This window comes from Ruditapes philippinarum, unplaced genomic scaffold (genome assembly GCF_026571515.1).
Source record: "Ruditapes philippinarum isolate M1 unplaced genomic scaffold, ASM2657151v2 ctg6324_1_1_1_1, whole genome shotgun sequence".
Taxonomy (NCBI): Eukaryota; Metazoa; Mollusca; class Bivalvia; order Venerida; family Veneridae; genus Ruditapes; species Ruditapes philippinarum.
The window spans coordinates 15,559-39,713 of NW_026860747.1; the positions used below are offsets into that span (position 1 = coordinate 15,559).

Sequence of the window (24,155 nt, forward strand, 5' to 3'; positions counted from 1 at the left end):
TTACTAGTAAAAAAAAAAGCAAAATAAACACTAATTAATTACTTCTATTCTAAATAATCCTATTTCAAGTGATATTGTTAGCACCATAAAAAGTTGTTATTTACTTTGGTATAAATTGAACAGAGGTGTGAAAATGTGAAAGGCAACAAAAAGACTGGTGGGTTTAAAATGTAAGATTATTGCATTTTATTACAATTGAATGGTTACTAAACAATAACATATGACATGAATATATGTTGTAATTATTGTTTGTAAAAAGTAGGTTCGTTCATTTAATTTGTAAAAATGTAATGTCAACTTTAAAGTAAATGATTTTATTTCTTTGTTGAATAATGTTTGCAATTATTTAGAATGACACTGTGTATTTATTCAAACTTTGATGAATATATACGGAATATTATGTTGTAGTAGCTTTCTGGTGCTTTGTATTTTTCTACGAGCAGCGGTGGAAAATTGATATCTCGCGAGACCAACGTCAAAAATAGTCCGGCACTTCCATATATGGTACCGTATTTGTCACTAACATAATACGGAAATTTCTATCCGCTGAAGTGTATTTGCGCTTCAATATTTGCGTGTATTTTAGCGAGAAAATTTATAGGTATATAATAAATAAAAGTATTAGTAGTCTACTGGTACTTAATTACTTCCCCCAAAAAAGTACTGGTACTGCAGTACCAAGCTAAAATCAAGTACTGGTACTGCAAATCTTAGCAAGTACTGGTACTGGTACTTAAGTACTACACCCTTAAAAACCATGGGTTCAAAATTAGCCCCACCTGGGGTGTCAGTGATTTTCCTAATATGTATGTAGTAACAACTTAAGAAATCTTCTTTTTTTTTTTTAAATGAAAGGGTTAGGCTAAGATATTAAACATGAAACATTTTTGGGTGAGTGTCTATCAAGTTTATAGTAAAAACTTAACAAATCTTTAAAATAACCCATAGAGCTAGAGCTTAGATGTTCCTTATATGTCAATAGTTACAACTTAAAAAATCTTCTTTTAAAACCCAAAAGAGCTAGAGCTAAGATATTTATCATAAAACATCTTCTAATTGGTGTCTACAAAGTTGGTTTAAAAAAGAAAGCCCCTGGATATAAATTAGCCGCGCCCCAAAGGCCTATATACAGGTGAGCGATTTCAGGGTTATCATGGCCCGCTTGTTTATCTGTTTTTAACAGTATTTGTGATATTTTCTACCGTAGACTGAGAGTAAACTTGATGGCTGTCCCGGGTGTAGATTTTCCGAGGTTTATGAAAAAAAAACATGGAAACTGCTTCAAAAACCTTGGAAATAAACCAGTTTTACAAGGTTTTTTTTTAATTCCGAGGTTTTTTTTAAAACCTTGGAAACTTTATCCAAGGTTTTTGTATAAAAATCCTTGGAAATAAAGAAAACCTTGGAAACTACCTCGGAATTAAACACTCTGCCAAAAATCAGCTCGGAAAAAGCTTGGAAATAAGAACTTTGTCATTTTTTTGCTCGGAAAAGAACTTAGAAAATTTACGTAAAATTTGTTGGAAACACTTTGCCAATATTTAGCTTGGAAATGACCTCGGATAATTGAACTTAACTAAATTTCATCTCGGAAAATGTTAAGACATAATCATGATTTAACTTATAATGGGCATCAAAAGCAATAATCAACAGTTAAAGCAAACTAAGATAACAACCCGACTGTAGATTACCAATGGATATTTTTTAATCCATGGTCAGAGCAAACAATTGTCCAACAGCATGGAAAGGAGAGATTTGGTCCAGGGAATCAATTTTTAGTATGGACATTGTCAATGGCCAACTTCCTTTTCAATAAATTTGTAAGCCATTTTTTGGGGAGGAATCAATTTAAAAAAATTAAGTGTGAAAACATGGAAAAGTTAAATACAATGTAAATTCCTTGTTGCCATAAAATACCTTTTATTAATGGCTATAAAGGTATTGTAACTAATCAAAATAAGATAAAGATTATTCAAATAACTGATGATCAGAAAGACTTGAAAATTTTATTTTTTTTATTTTCATATTTTTTTTATTATTTATAATTATTGTTACTAGATATCTTCTCCATTTTTAAGAATAGATAAAAGAGCAAAACTTATAATTATAGAAAAAGAAACAATCAGTGTTTATGTCTATTAGTTTCCAAATACATCAGTATTTTTCCTGCAGTTTCTTTCTATATATAGACTTAACTTAGGGTTTCTTGACAGCTTGTAAGCAACACTGAAATAAGAATGCTATTAATCTTTAATATATGTTTTATGCCATATAAAATAGTATATTCTACTAAGCAAGTCTGTGACATACATTCAGATTACAATTTACTCTGCCATTAATTATGTGTACAATAAGCATAAATAGTTATTAATTGTCCTTTAAATATAATTATGTACAATTGAATGTCTGAAATATAATAACCAGTATGCTTGTTAATTTCTTATAATTAGGATAAATAAATACTGCATCCACTAAGATTTCACACACAGAATATAACACACTGATCAGATAAAACTAATGGCACCCCAGGTGGTTCCCTTTATCTATGCATGATCAATCTTCCCATTGAGCATTCTGGGATAGACCAGATTGTTCCATGTGATTATTCAGGGGGAGTCTGGGTTTTTATACAATCCAAAACAGTCTAAAATGACACTGCAACTGTGATTCTCTTTCAAGAACTTATTATAATTTTCAAGTTTTACTTTTATTTATCATTTGATATATTTGTACCTTCAATAAATGTCAAAAAAAAATGATGACCAGGCTTTGATATTTTGGGATCACCCCTGTTTCACATTATGATTGCCCCTTCAGTTATACTGTTGAAAAATTTGAATCTCAGACATTAATGGGTCAAGTGGTTATAGTTGGAAATAGTGCAAACCTGGATTTATTTATAGCAATTATGGAGATATCTTGTTTTATTAATGTTAGGGAGCATATTTTGGAATTTTCAAAGAAAACATTTATCTAAGTGTGACAAGATTCAGGAAATGTTTGGCTGTTGTAATTGAACCTAAAGATCAATGACCTGGGACAGGAAGATAAACAAAAGAAACAAGATAGTTAAAATGTTCAGGTAAATAATTTTAGATACATTTATGCATAAAATCTGTTGTTGTTTTTTTTTCAAATAAGTATTAAATACAAACTATTTTATATTTTTAACCTAAATGTAAGCTATTTAAATACAATTGTTTAGAGGATATTTTATGAGTATAAATGCTATGCTTGTATATGATTGTATTGAACAAGATGAGTGCATTAAACTATGATGACATTATTTATAAACTTTCATCTTTCATCTATTATTTGAATCTACAAATTTTTAATTACAGAGTCAGCTTGTAAGCAAGTTTGCAGGACTGTTCCAAACTATCCAGCTGTGTTTTATCATAGTATAAAGCAGAGGAATATACTGGAATGTCATTGGCATTGGCACCTTCAAAGTCAAGTGATTAAGGAAGCCAACTGTAGACCTGTAAGGAAAGGCTTCAAGGAATATACTACAGTATGTTTTTGTTTTAAAACTAGGTTTTTGAAAGTTTCAATTTGAAATTTGAATGAATGAAGGTTTCTGGAACTGATTTTTTTATTGATACTTTGTTGGAAAGGCTGTTAATGTTACATGATGACTCTCCAGCTTTATTGATGCAGATGTCACTTTGAGCAGACAGATACAATTAGTGTAGGCAATCGGAATCACCTTATAAAAAGCGTTATTTTTTGCAATATTTTTGGAGTGCTTTAGGTTGTAACATCCAGTATGACATAATCTAAAATAATAGTAACAGACATTGTTTCTTTTCTTAACATCGCAGAATTGTCACACTGCTTACCAAAGATTTCTTGAAATCCTGACACTAAAAGTACTGATGAAGAAAAAATAGAAATCAACATGAAAAAAATTAAATTCACTATTTCAAAACAGTAGACAAACATTTAAAAGTAACTACAGAAAAGGTCATTTAAAAATATTAAAGCCTTCATTTTAAGCAAAGGTCTTAAACAACTTGTCATTCAAGTAGTTTTGGATCACTCAAAAGATGTATTTCTTTTCACAAAAGTGCTGATTTTTTTAAACAATATATATCAACAGTGAACTGATATTTTTGTCTATGGAAACGGTTAAACGTTTTTTTTATTGATTAATAAAAAAGAAATTAAATGATGTAATTCTGATTGCCTACACATACTGAACTGTCCTGAGTATAACCACAGGTGTTCCTTAATCCTGGGCTGGATAGCTCCCTCAGAGGGAAGAAGCCCATCCTGGCTTCAGGAGTCAAAAATACAATGTTGTAAGGCAAGTAGTTTGAAGTCTTTGATCCTGACCACATGGAGAGGGAAGCACCCAGTGGTGATTTTATATAATTGTTTTTCTAACTTCTTTCAATGGCTGTACTTTATTAAATATTTACTTTATTTATTTCAGGAATTGTATCCTGGAGCATTTTCCACATGTGACCCCTGTGATGGTGAGGGAAAAACTAAGGGACACTTTAAAATCATGGAGAGTGAACAGGAATTCAAAAGATAGATATTTGAATACATTAAAATATAGCCGGATACCAAAAAATTATAACTGAACATTGATTGTAATATTTACCATTAAAGACTATAATAACTAACTTAACTTTTCATTTGTAGTGCATTACTATTTACTTCACACTGACATTAAATGTTTCAGTGAGTCATGTGATCATTTTTTGCTCTGTATTATTATAAAGAATTTTCTTAATTCCTTAAAAGGACAATATAATTGCTCTTTTCAGAATATTTCATTGGATGTTATATTTTCTTATTTTCCATGGATATTCTAGAATTTCCAAGGTTTTTGCTCAAATAAACCTTGGAAAATTCTCTGATGCCCTTAAGTAAGAATCCTCGAAAATATAACAGTATTCCCAGTTGTGAGAAACTTTCCGAGGTTTTCATTTAAAAACCTTGGAAAAAAAAACACGGAAACACTTTAAAAATCCTTGGAAATCATTCCAATACTCCGAGGTCACTCATTTTCCAAGGTTTTCTGAAAAAAATCCTCGGAAATTATTTTACGAGGTTTTTATTCTGAAATCCTTGGAAATCGTTCCAATACTCCGAGGTCATACTTTTTACGAGGTTTTTTTAAATAAAAACTCGGAAATTTTTTACAAGGTTTTTCACCCTCTCCCTATTTTTCCAAGGTTTTTTTAATAGCGAAGTTTTGCATTTTCTTGTTCCAATACTCCGAGGTTTTTTTCCAAGGTTTTTGAGCCAAAAACCTTGGAAAATCTACACCCGGGAAGGTCGCTCATGGTATAGGCATATATGGATACTTCGACGCTTTCCAATGGTCTCATGGGTCATGCTATACATTGTCAGTATTGGCTCACACTCTCACCATGTTGGAATTTATTCCCGATATCCTGTACTTACAGATGGATAATTGTTATGGGCAGAATAAAAATAAGTAAGTGTTCCTTAAAAAGGTCTTCATTCATGTTTTTTTGTTGTTTTTTTCTGGTTGTACTCTGAACCTGTAGGGGACTGGATTGCTTGGAATACTATGATAATTGCTTGTTTAATTTGCATTTACTTGTAAAAGACAACAAGATATTGTTTGAACCAAATTTAAATTAAAATATGTTAGGATTGTCTCCTGAGCTAACGTTGAGAAGAATTAAAAGTAAAACCTATCTAAAGTAACCCATTAAGGGCCACAACATTTGGGAATACGCAGAACAGATTATTCCACAGCATGACCAGGTCATGGAATAACTAGTAAACATGAGGACATGTTAGTAAATAAAGAACTGAATCAACAATATTTGCCTGAGAGTGGTTTTTAGCTCGACTATACGAAGTATATGGAGAGCTGTCCTACTCGCCCCGGCGTCGGCGTCCACGTCCAGATTTTAGATTAAAGTTTTGGTGCAGTAAAATATTTTTCACTATATCTTTGTCATTTCTTAAGATATCAACTTCAAACTTCAAATATCTGTTCCTTATCATCAACCACATCTTATGTGACAAGGTTCATAACTCTAGCACCAATATTTTTAGATTTATCTCCCCTTGAACTTAGAATTTTCCTTAAAAAATACTATTTTTTTTACTTATACTTCTTTATTTCTTAAAGGAACAACCTCATACTTCAAATATATGTACCTTATCATCATCCCCATTTTATGTGACAAGGTTCATAACTCTAGCACCAATATTTTCAGATTTATCTCCCCTTGAACTTAGAATTTTCCTTAAAAAATACTATTTTTTACTGATACTTCTTTATTTCTTAAGGGATCAACCTCATACTTCAAATATATGTACCTTATCATCATCCCCATCTTATGTGACAAGGTCCATAACTCTAGCACCAATATTTTCAGATTTATCTCCCTTTGAACTTAGAATTTTCCATAAAAAATATTATTTTTTACTGTAACTTATTTATTTCTGAAGGGATCAACTTCATACTTCAATTATATTTACGTTATCATAATCCACATATTATGTGACAAGGCTCATAACTCTAGCACCAATATTGCAAGAATTATCTCTCCATAAACTTTTATTTACTAGAAAAATGTTATTTTTTATTTTAACTTTTTTATTTTTAAAGGTATCTACCTCAAACTTCAAATACTTATTCCTTATCATCAATTACATTTTATGTGACAATGTTCATAACTCTTGAAGCAATATTTACAGATTTATCTCTCTTTGAACTTAGGATTTTCTTTAAGAAATATAATAACTTCTTTATTTTTTAAGGTATCTACTTCAAACTTCAAATATATATTTCTTATCATTACACAAATGTTGTGTGGCAAGGTCCATAACTCTAGCATGACTATTTCTAGAATTATTCCCCTTGATCTTGGAATTTATGTTAACAAATGTTATTTTTTACTGTAACTTAATACATAATTATACATAATTTATTTTTCTTTCATAGTTTTGTCTTCCTTACTGCGTCCAGTATTTAATTAGTCGAGCTTCGCTGTCTCCTGTGACAGCTCTTGTGTTGTTATTACTTTGAAATAGTAAGTGTTTGTACAATTCAGTCTGTACCGGCAGCTAGTGTATGATTCTTAAAATATTATATATATTTTTATTTGTGTAGATTCAATATTAAACTCATATTAAACTTGTTTAAAAACAATATTATGCTTGCCAGATGCTGGCATATTATGAATTTTATTCAACTTTTTCAATAAATTTAGTATTAAACTACACTCATTCAATATCCTATATTTATAGTATTAAGTATTCAACAAGGGAAAAAAATCATTTCAGGTACACATTAGGTTTTTTGGCACGTTTAATTGAAGAAAAGATATTCAAAAAAGTCAAATTGTCTTTCCTCCTGGTTGGACACACACATGAGGATGTGGATCAAGTATTTTCAAGGTATGCAACTATTATGCAAGTAATGGACTATTTACTTAAATCTATGTGAAAAAGCTATAAAGAAGTGAACCTGTAGCATAATTACATTACTGTGTTGTGTTTTCATATGCTGATGAAAAATTTACTTTAATTTTAGCATAAAATCTGAATGCCCTTCTCCCCTATAGTGGGGGCACATAAAAAGAAAATTAACGTGTTTGTTAAACACAAATCTTCCAATCTCCGGCACCAACTGTTCAATGCGTTTACCCTATGTTAACATTGTGAAGTAATTGCAAATGCTGACTCTTTATCATTAAACAGTGCATTAATGTAGCATGTATTCACAACTGAAGTCGTGAAAAGATGTTTGTTAATCATCATCAACTGAACTTAAAAGTTTCTTCATTCATTCTTCATTTCATACCAGATTTTCAGTATGGATTGGACAGAACACGGTATTAACAATGGATGAACTGATGAAAGGATTTGAGACCTGTTACAGACCAAGACCAACAGGTAATTAATAAATATTAATACAGGTCATAATAGTTTTAAACATGACAATTTCTTGCTCATCATAACATTAGGGTAAGCTATTAGTATCAACGGGGGAATCTCCGGCGTCACACGTCTAAATTCATCTTTACCTCAAATTTGGTGTGTAGCTTCCTAAATTATGACAGTCACACTTACATTTGCTTATGCCTTTTCAGAAGGCCCCTTTTAGGGGTCAGCTAAGCTAAAAATAGACAAAAACATTAAACATCTTTTATTACTAAATTAATTGATGGATGATCACCAAAATTTGTCTGCAGCTTTCTTAGTTTTGTATCGAATTGGCTCCTTTTAGGGGCCGCTTAAGATAAAAATATAATAAGAACCTTTGAACATTTTTATTGTATCATTATTAGCTCGACTATTTGATAAGAATAAGTAGAGCTATTGTAGTCACCCGAGCGTTGGCGTCCGCGTCGGCATAACCAGTTAATGTTAAAGTTTTTGTAACACCTCCAATATTTTCAAAGTCCATTGACATATGGCTTTGAAACTTTGCACACTTGTTCACCATCATGACCCCAACCTGTAGAAATTTTAAAGTCTTCTTTGAGAGCAGAATAGGACTCTCTCCAAGGCCTATATCTGTAATATGGATTTAAAGAAAAATTTTAACTTTTTCTTTACTTAAATTTTTTTACATTATTAAGGCTTTTTTACTATCAAGCACTAACAATAGTCGAGCGTTGCTGTCCTACCGACAGCTCTTGTTATACTTGATGAAACACCCCTGTGACAACTTTTTGATTAGTCGAGAGTTACTGTGTTCCAACAGTTCTTGTTTTTATAAAAATGGCTCTTATTAATTTGATTGGTCCCTTTTAGGGGCTGATAAAGCTTATAATAGAAATACCTTTAAACATCTGTTTCTAAAAAACTAATGATTGATGGATGATCACCAAAGTTTGTCTGTAGCATCTTAGGTTGTCTTTTATTTTATAATGAAAAGCAGTTGCTTCTGATAAGCGATTCAAGGCCATCATGGCCCTTGTGTTATCATGGGTAATTTTGCCTACAGGTAAATGAAATTGTGATGCCTCTGAACTAGTTGAGTTAAAATTTTGTATTACATGAAAGTGTAATACCCAAAAATTACTTGATTCTAAAATAGGAAAAATATGTATTATAAAAGCAGTAATTAATTACATCTTTCAGCAATCAAGATGCATACAGTATACAATTTCCAGAGATGGTTAGGAGTCAATAATGTGAAAAACCATTCAAAGCCTCATGTATTTAAGATAACACTCAACGAAAAAACTGGGAAGGCAGAGGTACAATATAAAGGATTATCTACAGACAAGGTGAACTTAGTTGTCAGTAAAATTTACACAAGACTTTAAATATTAATATATACTTAAAATAATTTTCTCTTAGTGGTTTGAAGAATTATGTAAGTTTTTCATATCATATGCACAATATTACCCACAGGAGTGATTTTTTTTCTCATCAAAAAATAAAAAGGAAAAAAAAATTCTACCATTGATATGATTGTCTTATAATGATTAAAATCTAATTAGTTTAATCACAAATAAAATGATGTTGTACATTTCACTGGTCAATCGGGATATGGCGATTGGAAATTTTACAAAACCAATTGCGGACTAGCATTTGACCGGTTAGCTATTTCTAATGCCCAGACTGATGATAATAAAAATAGAAAAGAGGATATGATTTGTGCAAAATAGAGTTGTTTATTTCTATTCTATGAAAATAATAATTTAAAGTGCATTAATAATTTTTAGGATTGGATAAAGCCAGGGGGAGACGGTTTGCTTTTAGAGGAGGGACAAAGACAATTATACACAATCCCATCAACAACAGATAATATTGACATTGAAAAATTGAAGACAGATTTAACAACAGTTTATAGGTAAGCCTCGTTACCGCCCAATGGGCGGGTCCCCTCGGGACGGATATTCCGGTCCGAACCGCAACATATGACAGATATTATTAAGTAACAGAGGATTTTATGTTTACATTTTAATTTTCCCCAAATTGACTTTTTTATATATTTTATTTCCCCTCCCTAACAGCGTCCAATGTCTTCCCATTTTCCTAATAAAAAAAACCTGACTGCTATTAAAAACAGTACAGAAAGTGGGAACTATTTTACAGTTTTAACTTTTGATACGAACGTATTTTAATACTGAAATTGAAAGCATTTTAATTATTAAGGCTTTGCACAGGACTTGAGAAGGCTTTGAATATGATTCCTTTCTTGAAAAGTACTTGAATTTAATGTTTCCTTCAAAAAAAACCAAAAAGGTACTTGGATTAAGCATTCTGCAAATCTATCCTTGAAAATACAAAAACATTGTAAAATGTATAAAAATGTATTTTTTGAAAATGTTATTGACAATATTTAATTTTTTTTCGTACAATCACGATGTTGGCAGGCCTCCACACCTCGAGATAAATTTATTTACCGACTATTAAACTATAAGTGACGTCACTATCAATGGCTGCGCCGTATGGAATACATATTATTTGTGATCATGCTTTAAAATGGGTAAAAATTGCTTGTTTCAGCAATGTTGTCTTACAAAGTACAGTCAGAGAAAATTAATAAAGATCTCATAATGTACTTTTGACAAAAAAGAATTTGTTTTATTGAAAAATTTTGATGTAAAAGATTAAGCTTTATTATCTTAAATGAATATTTAAATGTGGTTTTTACTGATTTATACACATTTGTGCATTTTGAATGTCTCAAGAGCTTTTATTTTATACCAAATTAGTCCTTGAAAAATAATATATATTGAAATTACTGTAAAAGTCCTTTAATTTTTAGTTAAAATTTCTGCATGAACTTACTTTGTAATTATTCTCTGAAATAAATTTATATACATAAATATACATTTTGTTGATATAAAATCAGGTACTACAATGCGGAAGATCTTAAATCATGGTGGGATGGATACATTAATGAACTATATGAAGATGGTATGTATGTGTGCTTTTCTGATAACTTAACTAAAACATGTTTCATAGTTTATCATGTTCCGGGAATAGTCGAGCTATTACTATATTGGAGTCAAAATTTCACTCATTTAACCTGATCACCTCCAGATGTGCCAAAATGTTTCAAGAGAAAATTGCTTCATTTTTTCACTTCACAATATTTTACTTTATCACATAAACCGCGTCGCTGGAGTGTATTAAAGCCATTTAATAAAAACGATATTACACTAGACAATATTACACTAGTGTAATAACACTTTGACGTCACAGCATTTGCACTATAAACATAGCGTTAGTGTTAGTTTTACACTATAGGCGCGTCAAAGAAAAATGACTCTTGTTAACAGTTTACCGTTCTAATTTTATATATGTGATAAATAGAATATTATTTTCGTGTAAATTCAATACTAAATTTATTGACCTCTTTGAGCCAGAGGCTCGCATAATATGATTTTATTCAACTCGTTCAATAAATTTAGTATTAAACCTACACTCATTCAATATCCTCTATTTTAAAAACATTTCCAAATTTTTCAAGAAAATCAACATGAATCTGGATGCTGCTTTAACCACTAACATGGCTTGAAATAACTTTCTATTGTTTTATTTAGTTTCATACCGGTTTAACCATAGGGGAGTTTGTTTACAAATTAAGAAGTGAAAAGATTAATGTTCATTCATGTTATTTATTCATTGGCATAATTCAATCAATAATGCATGTAATATCATGTCACCAGGCCTAATGAAAAATTTGAAATTGTTATATTTGATTCATAGAGGAACTAGAAACAACAGAAGTACAGCTAGTTGAAATTCTGAGACAAAAGAAAATAAATCAAAAAAGCCCAGAGGAGGAAAATGAAGTATCTAACACAGATGATGCCATCAACCTTCCAACTTTAAAACCAGAAATTCCTAAGGTATCACATCATTCCTAAGTACTTATATATATAAAACGAAAAATAAACAAAAAACAAATACATTTTTACATAACTTTTTGTAAAGAAATTAAAAGTAAATATGCTAATAAATCTAAGATGACTTTAGGATAATAAATTTAAAATGATTATTTATTACATGACTAAAATCCATAGAAATATTGAATATTAACTGGTTTTGACAATTCACACGCACATTTGAACACTGTTCCCACAATAAATGTTGTAATATCCAACGATAATTTCATGCAAATGTGTAAAATAAACAACCATTGTATAGGTGTGTTTATTTCAGGTTATCATAGGGAAAGCGGACAGAAAAGCAGCACAAGCAATTAAGGAAGTTGAAACATTTGAAATAGGATCTTTCGTGATTTGTAATTATGACAAATACCCTGATGAATTTCCACAATTGGCTAGAGTTATTTCAGTTAGTGATGAAAATCTTGAATTACTGTGGTACAAGGGAGCTAAGACAACAACATGGAAGCCTGCATCAAGACCTGTTAAAGGGCAACGTGGACAGCGTGAACCTTGGACAGAAATTGTGCCCTCTATCGCTGTGATGTTCTATGATTTCCAGCTCACCCCGCTTGGAAAATTACCACAGCATATAAAGGAAGTTCTTGATCAGCTATAGATAAGTGTCATTATGCTCCCCGAAAAAATTTCAGGGGAGCATATAGTCGCCGCCGTGTCCGTCCGTCCGTCCCCTTTTCTGGTCCGGGACATAACTTTGAAACAACAAGAGGTATCAACATGAAACTTTGTAGGTAGATAGATCTCATTGAGTAGGTGTGCAGTGCACAAGAACCGTAACTCTGCCTTGCCTAATTTTTGAATTACCCCCTTTGTTTATTTTACACATTGAAATTTGTCCGGGACATAACTCTAAAAGTATAAGAGGTATAAACATGAAACTTTGTAGGTAGATAGATCTCATTGAGTAGGTGTGCAGTGCACAAGAACGTTAACTCTGCCTTTCCTAATTTGTGAATTATCCTACTTTGTTTATTTTACACTTTGAACTTTGTCCGGGACAGAACTCTAAAACTATAAGAGGTATCAACATGTAACTTTGTAGTTAGATAGATCTCATTGAGTAGGTGTGCACAAGAACCGTAACTCTGCCTTGCCTAATTTTTGAATTATTCCCCTTTGTTTATTTTACACTTTGAACTTTGTCCGGGACATAACTCTAAAAGTATAAGAGGTATCAACATGAAACTTTGTAGGTAGATAGATCTCATTGAGTAGGTGTGCAGTGCACAAGAACCGTAACTCTGCCTTGCCTATTTTTTGAATTATCCCCCTTTGTTTATTTTACACTTTGAAATTTGTCCTGGGCATAACTCTAAAAGTATAAGAGGTATCAACATGAAACTTTGTAGGTAGATAGATCTCATTGAGTAGGTGTGCAGTGCACAAGAACCTTAACTCTGCCTTGCCTAATTTTTGAATTATCCCCCTTTGTTTATTTTTACACTTTGAACTTTGTCTGGGACATAACTCTTAATGTATAAGAGATATCAACATGAAACTTTGTAGGTAGATAGATCTCATTGAGTAAGTTTGCAGTGCACAAGAACTGTAACACTGTCTTGCCTACTTTTGGAGTTATTGCCCTTTGTTCATTTTGACACTTTGAACTTTGTCTGGGACATTACTCTAAAATTATGAGAGATATCAACATGAAACTTTGTAGATAGATAGGTCTCATTGGGTGGAAGTGCAGTGCTTAAGAATCATTACTCTGCCTTGCCTTATTTTGAAGAAATTGCCCTTTGTTTATTTTTACTTTTTGACTTTTGTCCTGGACATTACTTTAAAACTATTAGAGATATCAACATGAAACTTTGTAGGTAGCTAGATATAATTGGATAGAACTGCAATGCTTAAAGAACCTAAACAAATCCTGGTCTAATTTTGGAGTTATTGCCCTTTGTTCATTTTTACACTGACTTTTACCCGGGACATAACTCTGATATCATCATGAAACTTTATAGATAGATAGATCTCATTGAATAGAAGTGCAGTGCAAAAAAACATAACTCCGCTTTGCCTAATTTTGGATTTTTTGCCCTCTGTTCATTTTTTTTATACTTTCCTGTGTCCAGAACCTTCTCGGGGAGCATCACCCGGTTCAACCGGTTCTTGTTTGTTATTTAGTAATTGGTGTCAATAAACAAAGGTAAATGAATAGGTAAATGAATTTGGCTAACAAAATTTTGACTCTTTTTTTTCTCAGGGAGATGTTTATTTTTCAACCTTGATAACACATTTAAGCTCAACAAAAAATTAATAAGGCATTTATATGCCCCCTTAAAAAAAATGTGTATATTTTAATGATGTCGGTCCGTTGGTCTATCTGTCCGTCAGTAGACATCATGGTTCCCGTTGATCATCGTACAAAATATTTTTCATAAAATCTTCATGTTTTACATACTAATTGGTCATAACTTATAGATAACCCCTCATAATTTTTGGGGTCACTAAGTCACGGTTAAAAGGGCCTTTAGTCAAAATAGTTTTCTGTTGAAAAGTATTTATCAGTCGTATCAGTGTTTATCGGCTATTTAACAACTGTTTTGGAGTCTTGATGCGTAGAAATTAACCACGAAAGGTGTAGGCCTGATTGATTAATTTTTTTGCATCAAAATGACCGGTGTTAAATAGCTGAAAAACACCGCTAATACCGATATTAATTAGATTCTAACCAGACAAAATAAGTAAGATCAATAACGGTAATTTTTCATGCGCAGATCACTTCCGGTGCCGATATTCTTATACCGCTGTTCGATTTCCCAATCTTTTTGCTAAGAGATAGAAATTATTAAACAAGAGAAATGGAACAAACAAAAGTTATTTTATTAAGTTCTCAACAATTAAAACTTACGTGTTAGACAGAATTGTATTGCGTTTACATCAGTGTCAGTTTGAAATGTCGTCATTTCTTAGGTGGTTTAGTAACTAACGATGACATCATTACGCAGATAACGGATTGGCACCGTTTTGTCAAAATATTTATTAACTGAAATTGATCAAATATGTGAGAAATAAAAGAGTATTATAAGGAGCGGAAAATACAAAAAAAAATGTTTTTTAATTTTTGCTTTAAAAGAATTTGTAAACTATATAATCGAGGGAGAAAAGATATCAGCAGCATATACAAGTAGTCCCTAACCAGTTGTTTATTGGCAGTTTAACACCATTTTTTCTCATTGTCTACAGTGACAAAATCACGAGGAGTGTTACAAAATACAAGATTTATAACTCTAGCCGGTATATTGTTTTGCTAATGTCTGTCCGTCGATAGACCACATGGTTTACACTGTTTATCTTGAAAATTAATTATCATAGTCTTCATATTTCACACATTGATTTGTCATATCTAGTAGATGACCCCTATTGATTTTGGGGTCAAAGGTCAAGGTCACAAGGGCCTTAAATGGCAAAATGGTTTCCTCTGATTATCTTGAAAAGTACTCATCACAAAGTCATCATATTTCACATGGTGATTAGTCATAACTAGTAGATGACCCCTGTTAATTTTGGTGTCACCAGGTTAAAAGGACCTTAAATGTTGGAATGGTTTCCGCTGATTATCTTAGGTAAACTTGAATTGTATTCATCGCAAAGTCTTTCACTTATAGATTGGTCATCACTAGTAGATGACCCCTAATAATTTTGGTGTCACTAGGTCAAAGGGGCCTTGAATGGTAATATGATTCTTTTTTACTTGATTACTTTATATCACAATGTCTTCATATTTCATATAGTGATTGGTCATAAATAGTAGCTGACCCATATAGATTTTGGGTGAACTAGGTCATGGTCACGTAGGCTGATAACTAGTCTATGACCCCAATAGAATTTGGGGTCAGTAGGTAAAATGTCAAGGTCACAGAGGCCCTAAATGTCAGAATAGTTGAAAAATATTTATCACAAAGTCTGTATATTTCACATATTGATTAGTCATAAGTATTGGATGACAAATATATATATGGGTTCACCAGGTTAAAGTCATTGGGTTCTTGAATGATAATATGGTTTCAGCTCATAATCTTGAAACTTTTTTTATCACAAAGTCTTCATATTTATAAATATTGATTGGTCATAACTATTAGATGACCCCAAATGATGTTGGGTCACTAGTTCACAGGTCACAAGGTCCTAAAATGTCTCATAATCTTGAAAAGTATTCATCACAAAGTCTTCATTATTTTTCTTTTTTCCATTATTGAACAATTCCCTGTACTCATTTATGGCAAGTTTCTATACCAATAATGTGAGGCTATGGCAAGAAAGGAGGGCATATGTGTCGCTTGACATTTCTGGTCTTGTATTGAATTGTGTATTTCCTTAAAACAACGTTTATACACATTAACTTACAATAAAAGAGATCAATATTTCTAAGATTAATTACCTACAAGATGTTTTCTTTATAAATGTGATTGCAATTTGTAAGGGACAATTGTCCTATTTTCTTGTAATTGAATGTGTTTATCACTACAACAATGTTTAAACACATTAAGTTACAAGAATGCAGATCAATATCCCTAAAATTAATCACCTACAAGATGTTTTCTTCTTAAATGTGATTGCAATTTGTATCTGAAATTGTTCCTGATTTTAGACCCCTACTGGTTTACCGGAGGGGACTTTAGTTTAACCTTCTGTCCGTCCGTCCACTAAACTCGATCCCGCGATAACTCAGTACTGGAAACATTTTTATGAAACTTGATATATGGATAGATGGCAGTATAGAGGTTATGCACGTCATTTTCTTTTCTTCCTATGTTGAACATTCTGGCAACAAATAGACTGAAACTATGGCAAATTTTACACATAAACTGGATCCAGTGATAACGCAAAAAGTACTGGAAATATTTTTATGAAATTTGAGATATGGGTAGATGGCAGTCTAGAGGTTATGCACATCTTTTTCTTTTCTTCCTATGTTGAAAATTCTGGTTGCTATGGTAACAAATAGACTGAAAATATGGCAAATATAACAATATTTGTGATAACTCAAAAAGAGCTGGAAATTTTAGTGAAATTGCATCTTTATTTCAAGAGTCATCTCCTTTTTAAATTTTGCTTTTAATAATGTTATATTTTGGCAACAGGGATGTTTCAAATATTAACTTTAGAGTGTCCTTCAGTCCGTATGTCTGTTCATACAAGCTGTTTCCTGTGATCACTTTTAGAGAACTTTTCCAACAAATTTACTTAAAATAGAGAGAAAAATTTAAATATTAGTGAATGGCCAATGGCCCTTCAGAATGTGGTTGGGGTTCTAACCTGTAGTTGACTTATGTATTGCTTGCAATACTATGATAATTGCTTGTTTATTGTAAATTGTCCTGTTTTAATGGTGTCGGAATGGTGAGCATATAATTGCAGCTTTTTACTTGCATCCTCCCGCTTTTCTTGTCAGGGATATAACTTTGAAACAACAAGAGGTATCAACATGAAACTTTGTAGGTAGATAGATCTCATTGAGAAGGTGTCCGGGACATAACTCTAAAACTATAAAAGGTATCAACAAGAAACTTTGTATGTAGATAGATCTCATTGAGTAGAAGTGCACTGTTAAAGAACCATAATTCTGTCTGGAGTTTTGATCATTGTGACATTTTAAATTATAAGAGATTTCAACATGAAACTTTTTAGGTAGATAGATCTCATTGGATAGAACTGCAATGTTTAAGAACATAAACACAGCCTTATCTAATTTTAGAGTTATTGCCCTTAAAGCATTTTTACAGTTAAATCATTTTTACCCAGGACATAAATCTGAAACTAAAAAAGATATCATCACGAAACTTTATAGATAGAAGTGCATTTCAAAAAAAAAAAAAAAACTGCCTTCCCTAATTTTGCCCTTCGTTGATTTCTTTATACTTGCCTATGACCAAAACCTTTCCGGGAAGCACCAATCGGTTCTTGTCTTGTATTTGAATGTGTATTTCATTACAACAATGTTTATTCACATTAACTTACAAGAAAATAGATCAATATCCCTAAGATTAATTACCTACAAGATGTTTTCATTATAAATGTGAATGCAATTTGTAAGGGACAATTTTCCTATTTTCTTGTTTTTGAGTGTGTATTTAATTACAACAATGTTTATTCACATTAACTTACAAGAAAAGAGTTCAATATCATTAAGACTAATTACATAGAAGATGTTTTCTTTATAAGTGTGATTGCAATTTGTAAGGGACAATTTTCCTGTTTTCTTGCATTTGAATGTGTATTTCATTACAGCAATGTTTATACACATTAACTTACAAGAAATAAGATCAATATCCCTAAGATTAATTAACTACAAGATGTTTTCTTTATAAATGTGATTGCAATTTGTAAGGGACAATTTTCCTGTTTTCTTGTTTTTGAGTGTGCATTTCATTACAACAATGTTAATTCACATTAACTTACAAGAAAGCAGATCAATATCCCTAAGATTAATTACCTAAAAGATGTTTTCTTTATAAATGTGAAGGCAATTTGTAAGGGACAATTTTCCTATTTTCTTGTATTTGATTGTGTATTTCATTACAACAATGTTTATTCACATTATCTTACAAGAAAGCAGATCAATATCCCTAAGACTAATTAACTACAAGATGTTTTCTTTATAAATGTGAATGCAATTTGTAAGGGACAATTTTCCTATTTTCTTGTTTTTGAGTGTGTATTTAATTACAACAATGTTTATTCACATTAACTTACAAGAAAGCAGATCAATATCCCTAAGATTAATTAACTACAAGATGTTTTCTTTGAAAATGTGATTGCAATTTGTAAGGGACAATTTTCCTATTTTCTTGTATTTGAATGTGTATTTCATTACAACAATGTTTATACTCATTAACTTAGAAGAAAGCAGATTAATATCCATAAAATTAATTAACTACAAGATGTTTTCTTTATAAATGTGATTGCAATTTGTAAGGGACAATTTTCCTATTTTCTTGTTTTTTAGTGTGTATTTCATTACATTAATGTTTATATTCATTAACTTACAAGAAATCAGATCAATATCCCTAAGACTAATTAACTACAAGATGTTTTCTTTGAAAATGTGATTGCAATTTGTAAGGGACAATTTTCCTATTTTCTTGTATTTGAATGTGTATTTCATTACAACAATGTTTATACTCATTAACTTACAAGAAAGCAGATCAATATCCCTAAGACTAATTACCTGAAAGATGTTTTCTTTATAAATGTGATTGCAATTTGTAAGGGACAATTTTCCTATTTTCTTGTTTTTAGTGTGTATTTCATTACATTAATGTTTATATTCATTAACTTACAAGAAATCAGATCAATATCCCTAAGACTAATTACCTGAAAGATGTTTTCTTTATAAATGTGATTGCAATTTGTAAGGGACAATTTTCCTATTTTCTTGTTTTTGAGGGTGTATTTCATTACAGCAAAGTTTATTCACATTAACTTACAAGAAAGCAGATCAATATCCCTAAGACTAATTACCTGAAAGATGTTTTCTTTATAAATGTGATTGCAATTTGTAAGGGACAATTTTCCTATTTTCTTGTTTTTGAGGGTGTATTTCATTACAACAATGATTATACACCTAAACTTACAAGAAAGCAGATCAATATCCCTAAGACTAATTACCTACAAGATGTTTTCTTTATAAATGTGATTGCAATTTGTAAGGGACAATTTTCCTATTTTCTTGTTTTTGAGTGTGCATTTCATTACAACAATGTTAATTCACATTAACTTACAAGAAAGCAGATGAATATCCCTAAGACTAATTACCTAAAAGATGTTTTCTTTATGAATGTGATTGCAATTTGTAAGGGACAATTTTCCTATTTTCTTGTTGTTGAGTGTGTATTTCATTACAAGAATGTTTATTCACATTAACTTACAATAAAGCAGATCAATATCCCTAAGACTAATTACTTACAAGATGTTTTCTTTATAAATGTGATTGCAATTTGTAAGGGACAATTTTCCTATTTTCTTGTTTTTGAGTGTGTATTTCATTACAACAATGTTTATTCACATTAACTTACAAGAAAGCAGATCAATATCCCTAAGACTAATTACCTACAAGATGTTTTCTTTATAAATGTGATTGCAATTTGTAAGGGACAATTTTCCTATTTTCTTGTTTTTGAGTGTGCATTTCATTACAAGAATGTTTATTCACATTAACTTACAAGAAAGCAGATCAATATCCCTAAGACTAATTACTTACAAGATGTTTTCTTTATAAATGTGATTGCAATTTGTAAGGGACAATTTTCCTATTTTCTTGTTTTTGAGTGTGTATTTCATTACAACAATGTTCATACTCATTAACTTACAAGAAAGCAGATCAATATCCCTAATACTAATTACCTACAAGATGTTTTCTTTATAAATGTGATTGCAATTTGTAAGGGACAATTTTCCTATTTTCTTGTTTTTGAGTGTGTATTTCATTACAACAATGTTCATACTCATTAACTTACAAGAAAGCAGATCAATATCCCTAAGAATAATTAACAACAAGATGTTTTCTTTGAAAATGTGATTGCAATTTGTAAGGGACAATTTTCCTATTTTCTTGTTTTTGAATGTGTATTTCATTACAACAATGTTAATTCACATTAACTTACAAGAAAGCAGATCAATATCCCTAAGACTAATTACCTAAAAGATGTTTTCTTTATAAATGTGATTGCAATTTGTAAGGGACAATTTTCGTATTTTTTTGTATTTGAATGTGTATTTCATTACAACAATGTTTATATTCATTAACTTACAAGAAAGCAGATCAATATCCCTAAGACTAATTACCTAAAAGATGTTTTCTTTATAAATGAGATTGCAATTTGTAAGGGACAATTTTCCTATTTTCTTGTTTTTGAATGTGTATTTCATTACAACAATGTTAATTCACATTAACTTACAAGAAAGCAGATCAATATCCCTATGAATGATTACCTACAAGATGTTTCATCTATAAATGAGATTGCAATTTGTAAGGGACAATTTTCCTATTTTCTTGTATTTGAATGTGTATTTCATTACAACAATGTTAATTCACATTAACTTACAAGAAAGCAGATCAATATCCCTAAGACTAATTACCTAAAAGATGTTTTCTTTATAAATGTGATTGCAATTTGTAAGGGACAATTTTCCTATTTTCTTGTTTTTGAGTGTGTATTTCATTACAACAATGTTTATTCACATTAACTTACAAGAAAGCAGATCAATATCCCTAAGACTAATTACCTACAAGATGTTTTCTTTATAAATGTGATTGCAATTTGTAAGGGACAATTTTCCTATTTTCTTGTTTTTGAGTGTGTATTTCATTACAACAATGTTCATACTCATTAACTTACAAGAAAGCAGATCAATATCCCTAAGACTAATTACCTACAAGATGTTTTCTTTATAAATGTGATTGCAATTTGTAAGGGACAATTTTCCTATTTTCTTGTTTTTGAATGTGTATTTCATTACAACAATGTTAATTCACATTAACTTACAAGAAAGCAGATCAATATCCCTATGAATGATTACCTACAAGATGTTTCATCTATAAATGAGATTGCAATTTGTAAGGGACAATTTTCCTATTTTCTTGTATTTGAATGTGTATTTCATTACAACAATGTTAATTCACATTAACTTACAAGAAAGCAGATCAATATCCCTAAGACTAATTACCTAAAAGATGTTTTCTTTATAAATGTGATTGCAATTTGTAAGGGACAATTTTCATATTTTTTTGTATTTGAATGTGTATTTCATTACAACAATGTTTATATTCATTAACTTACAAGAAAGCAGATGAATATCCCTAAGATTAATTACCAACAAGATGTTTTCTTTATAAATGTGATTGCAATTTGTAAGGGACAATTTTGCTATTTTCTTGTATTTGAATGTGTTTTTTCTTTCCAACAATGTTTATATTCATTTACTTACAAGAAATAAGATCAAAATCCCTAAGATTAATTACCTACAAGATGTTTTCTTTATAAATGTGATTGCAATTTGTAAGGGACAATTTCCCTCTTTCCTTGTTTTTGAATGTGTTTTTTTATTGTTACATCAATGTTTATACACATTAATTTACAAGAAAAGAGATCAATATCCCTAAAATTGCATTGTACGTGATTGCTATGTAAAGGAAAATTTTCTGATTTCTTGTGTTATAATGTGTTGAATAGTGAGCAATATCTTCACACACTACATTACCAGAAAGCATATTAATTTTACTTACATCAATTACCAATAACAGATGTTTTCAACAATTTGTTTGGGATTGCATTTAATTAGATTACATGAAAGGATATGAGGTTATCTAAACTAAATTAACTATATGCATATTTATTTCATCAGAATTTTTTTTGTATGTTTTACAATCATTTATCTTTTTCTTCACATAAATTCTTTGTATGCATATGCAAATTGTAAAGGAAAATATTTTCAGTTATCTTTTTCTTCATGGCGTAAAAAAAATTTGATATAATTTACCAGAATGCAGATAACTTTAAATTTTAAGTATCACTGTGTAATGAATATGTAACAAAACTGTGGAGAATGCAAAATGTATGTTTTCCTTATTTAGAAGAGAGAAAAATTTGATGATGTCTGTATGTAATTATGAATTGTAAGGATTAATTAGCTGTGTAACTTCCATTAAATTATGGTCTCGCTCATTCAAGCAGTATTTTTCAATCATTCACAAAAATTTAATTCAATGCTTTGTTAGCATACGATCCTCATGTTTTCGAAGATTGGAAGTGTTAAAACATTGGCAATTATCATGTGACTATTTACATAGAGGATATTTGTTTTGCATGCAAGATTGAAATATAATTTCACTGAGTGAACACCAGATGGAATATTTTCACGAGTGGCTTACCCACCAGTGAAAATATAATAGCTGGTGTTCACAAATAAAATATATTTCAATCTTATATGTAACACAAATAAATTTCTTTTTTATTTCATGCTTTTTAAGTGATTTTAAGTATATTTTTACTGATTTCAAATAATGACGTCACATTATCAATTTTAAAATATAGGTCTGTTAATTTTCTCAAGTTTTGTAAGATTTTTAACTTGATGTATGATGACATCGACTTATGTTTTCTTAAAGAAGCACACTTTAGGCATGACGGCTTTTATTTATGCCAGTTATTCCATTCAGTTATGATTTTCTTTTCATCTGCATTCAGAAATATTAATGCTACAGTGAAATTTATATTTTATAAATTTCAATGGTGTTTTATCAGAATATGAACATCTGTTATATTATAATAAAACACTGGAAAGCACGAAATAAATTCTGATAACGTTTTAACACTTTCCCTAACAATAACGTATTATTCATTATCCTTTATTTATGAGCATTATGTCCGTATAATGTAAAGTTTCAATCATTATTTTTCCTGAAATAAATGGGATACAATAATAAATGACAAGTAACACAGATGCCAAGTTTTGGCTCTTGTGGTAATTGTTTTGGCATACACTGGATATATTTGTTAGCAGTCATAAACATTTAAGCCTAGATATTTCAGCTAATAACTCAATTGTACGAATAAGCTTGTCTTATCATGTGACCCAATGTTGAATTCAGTGCATTATTTCCCCCCGGGGAGTCTTTAACTAGAGGTATATGTTATAATTACATCTAATTATATCCACTGTGTTTCTACTAATTTATTTATAGAAAACCATGTCTGAACTGTCCGTTGTTCAGTATTTCTGTGGAATAGTCGGGGCATTTCATTGTTTTCACATTGACTAGGCTACGGACACACGTTTCCTCCTGTCTTATGATAAAACAAAGCAGGGGGTTTTTCGTGGGCCGCCCGTATTCTGAATACAGAAATATGCAATCGAATTTGGTATTCCATCATATATAATTATCAAACTTTGGTAAGGTTGATACAAAATACGTTTTAGGCAAAACGTAGAAATCATGCTGTCTTGCAGTTACATAAGCTATCTTTTGTTAGGAACAAACACTTTTCAAAAATTCAAATACCTTTATTTCATCAGACATAAAAATAATATAACAAAAACGAAGGTTATGAGAAAATTATATGTCAGTTGATTACATTATTATTACATTACAAATTTATTTATATCCTTCAATGATTATTACAACTGTACAGACACTGAAAAATACACAAAAAATTTATTTCGAAAAAAACTCTTTCACAGCAAAGTAAAACATGGTATATCGTTAATTCGATTGCAGCATGCTTGATGTCTACTTTTGTTCAGTCAATAAACATGTGCCTTCACTTGCTA

At 30.6% G+C, this 24,155-nt stretch overlaps 1 protein-coding gene across 1 annotated transcript; it reads left to right on the forward strand.

Annotated features, from left to right (window-relative positions):
• Window positions 1-5,296: 5,296 nt before the first annotated feature.
• Window positions 5,297-24,155, forward strand: LOC132713258 (uncharacterized). Its single transcript, XM_060695768.1, has 8 exons — window positions 5,297-5,455; window positions 7,285-7,398; window positions 7,808-7,896; window positions 9,091-9,239; window positions 9,681-9,808; window positions 10,817-10,881; window positions 11,677-11,819; window positions 12,133-24,155. The coding sequence occupies exons 1-8, from the start codon at window positions 5,388-5,390 to the stop codon at window positions 12,475-12,477; spliced, it is 1,101 nt and encodes a 366-aa protein (XP_060551751.1). The 5' UTR covers window positions 5,297-5,387; the 3' UTR covers window positions 12,478-24,155.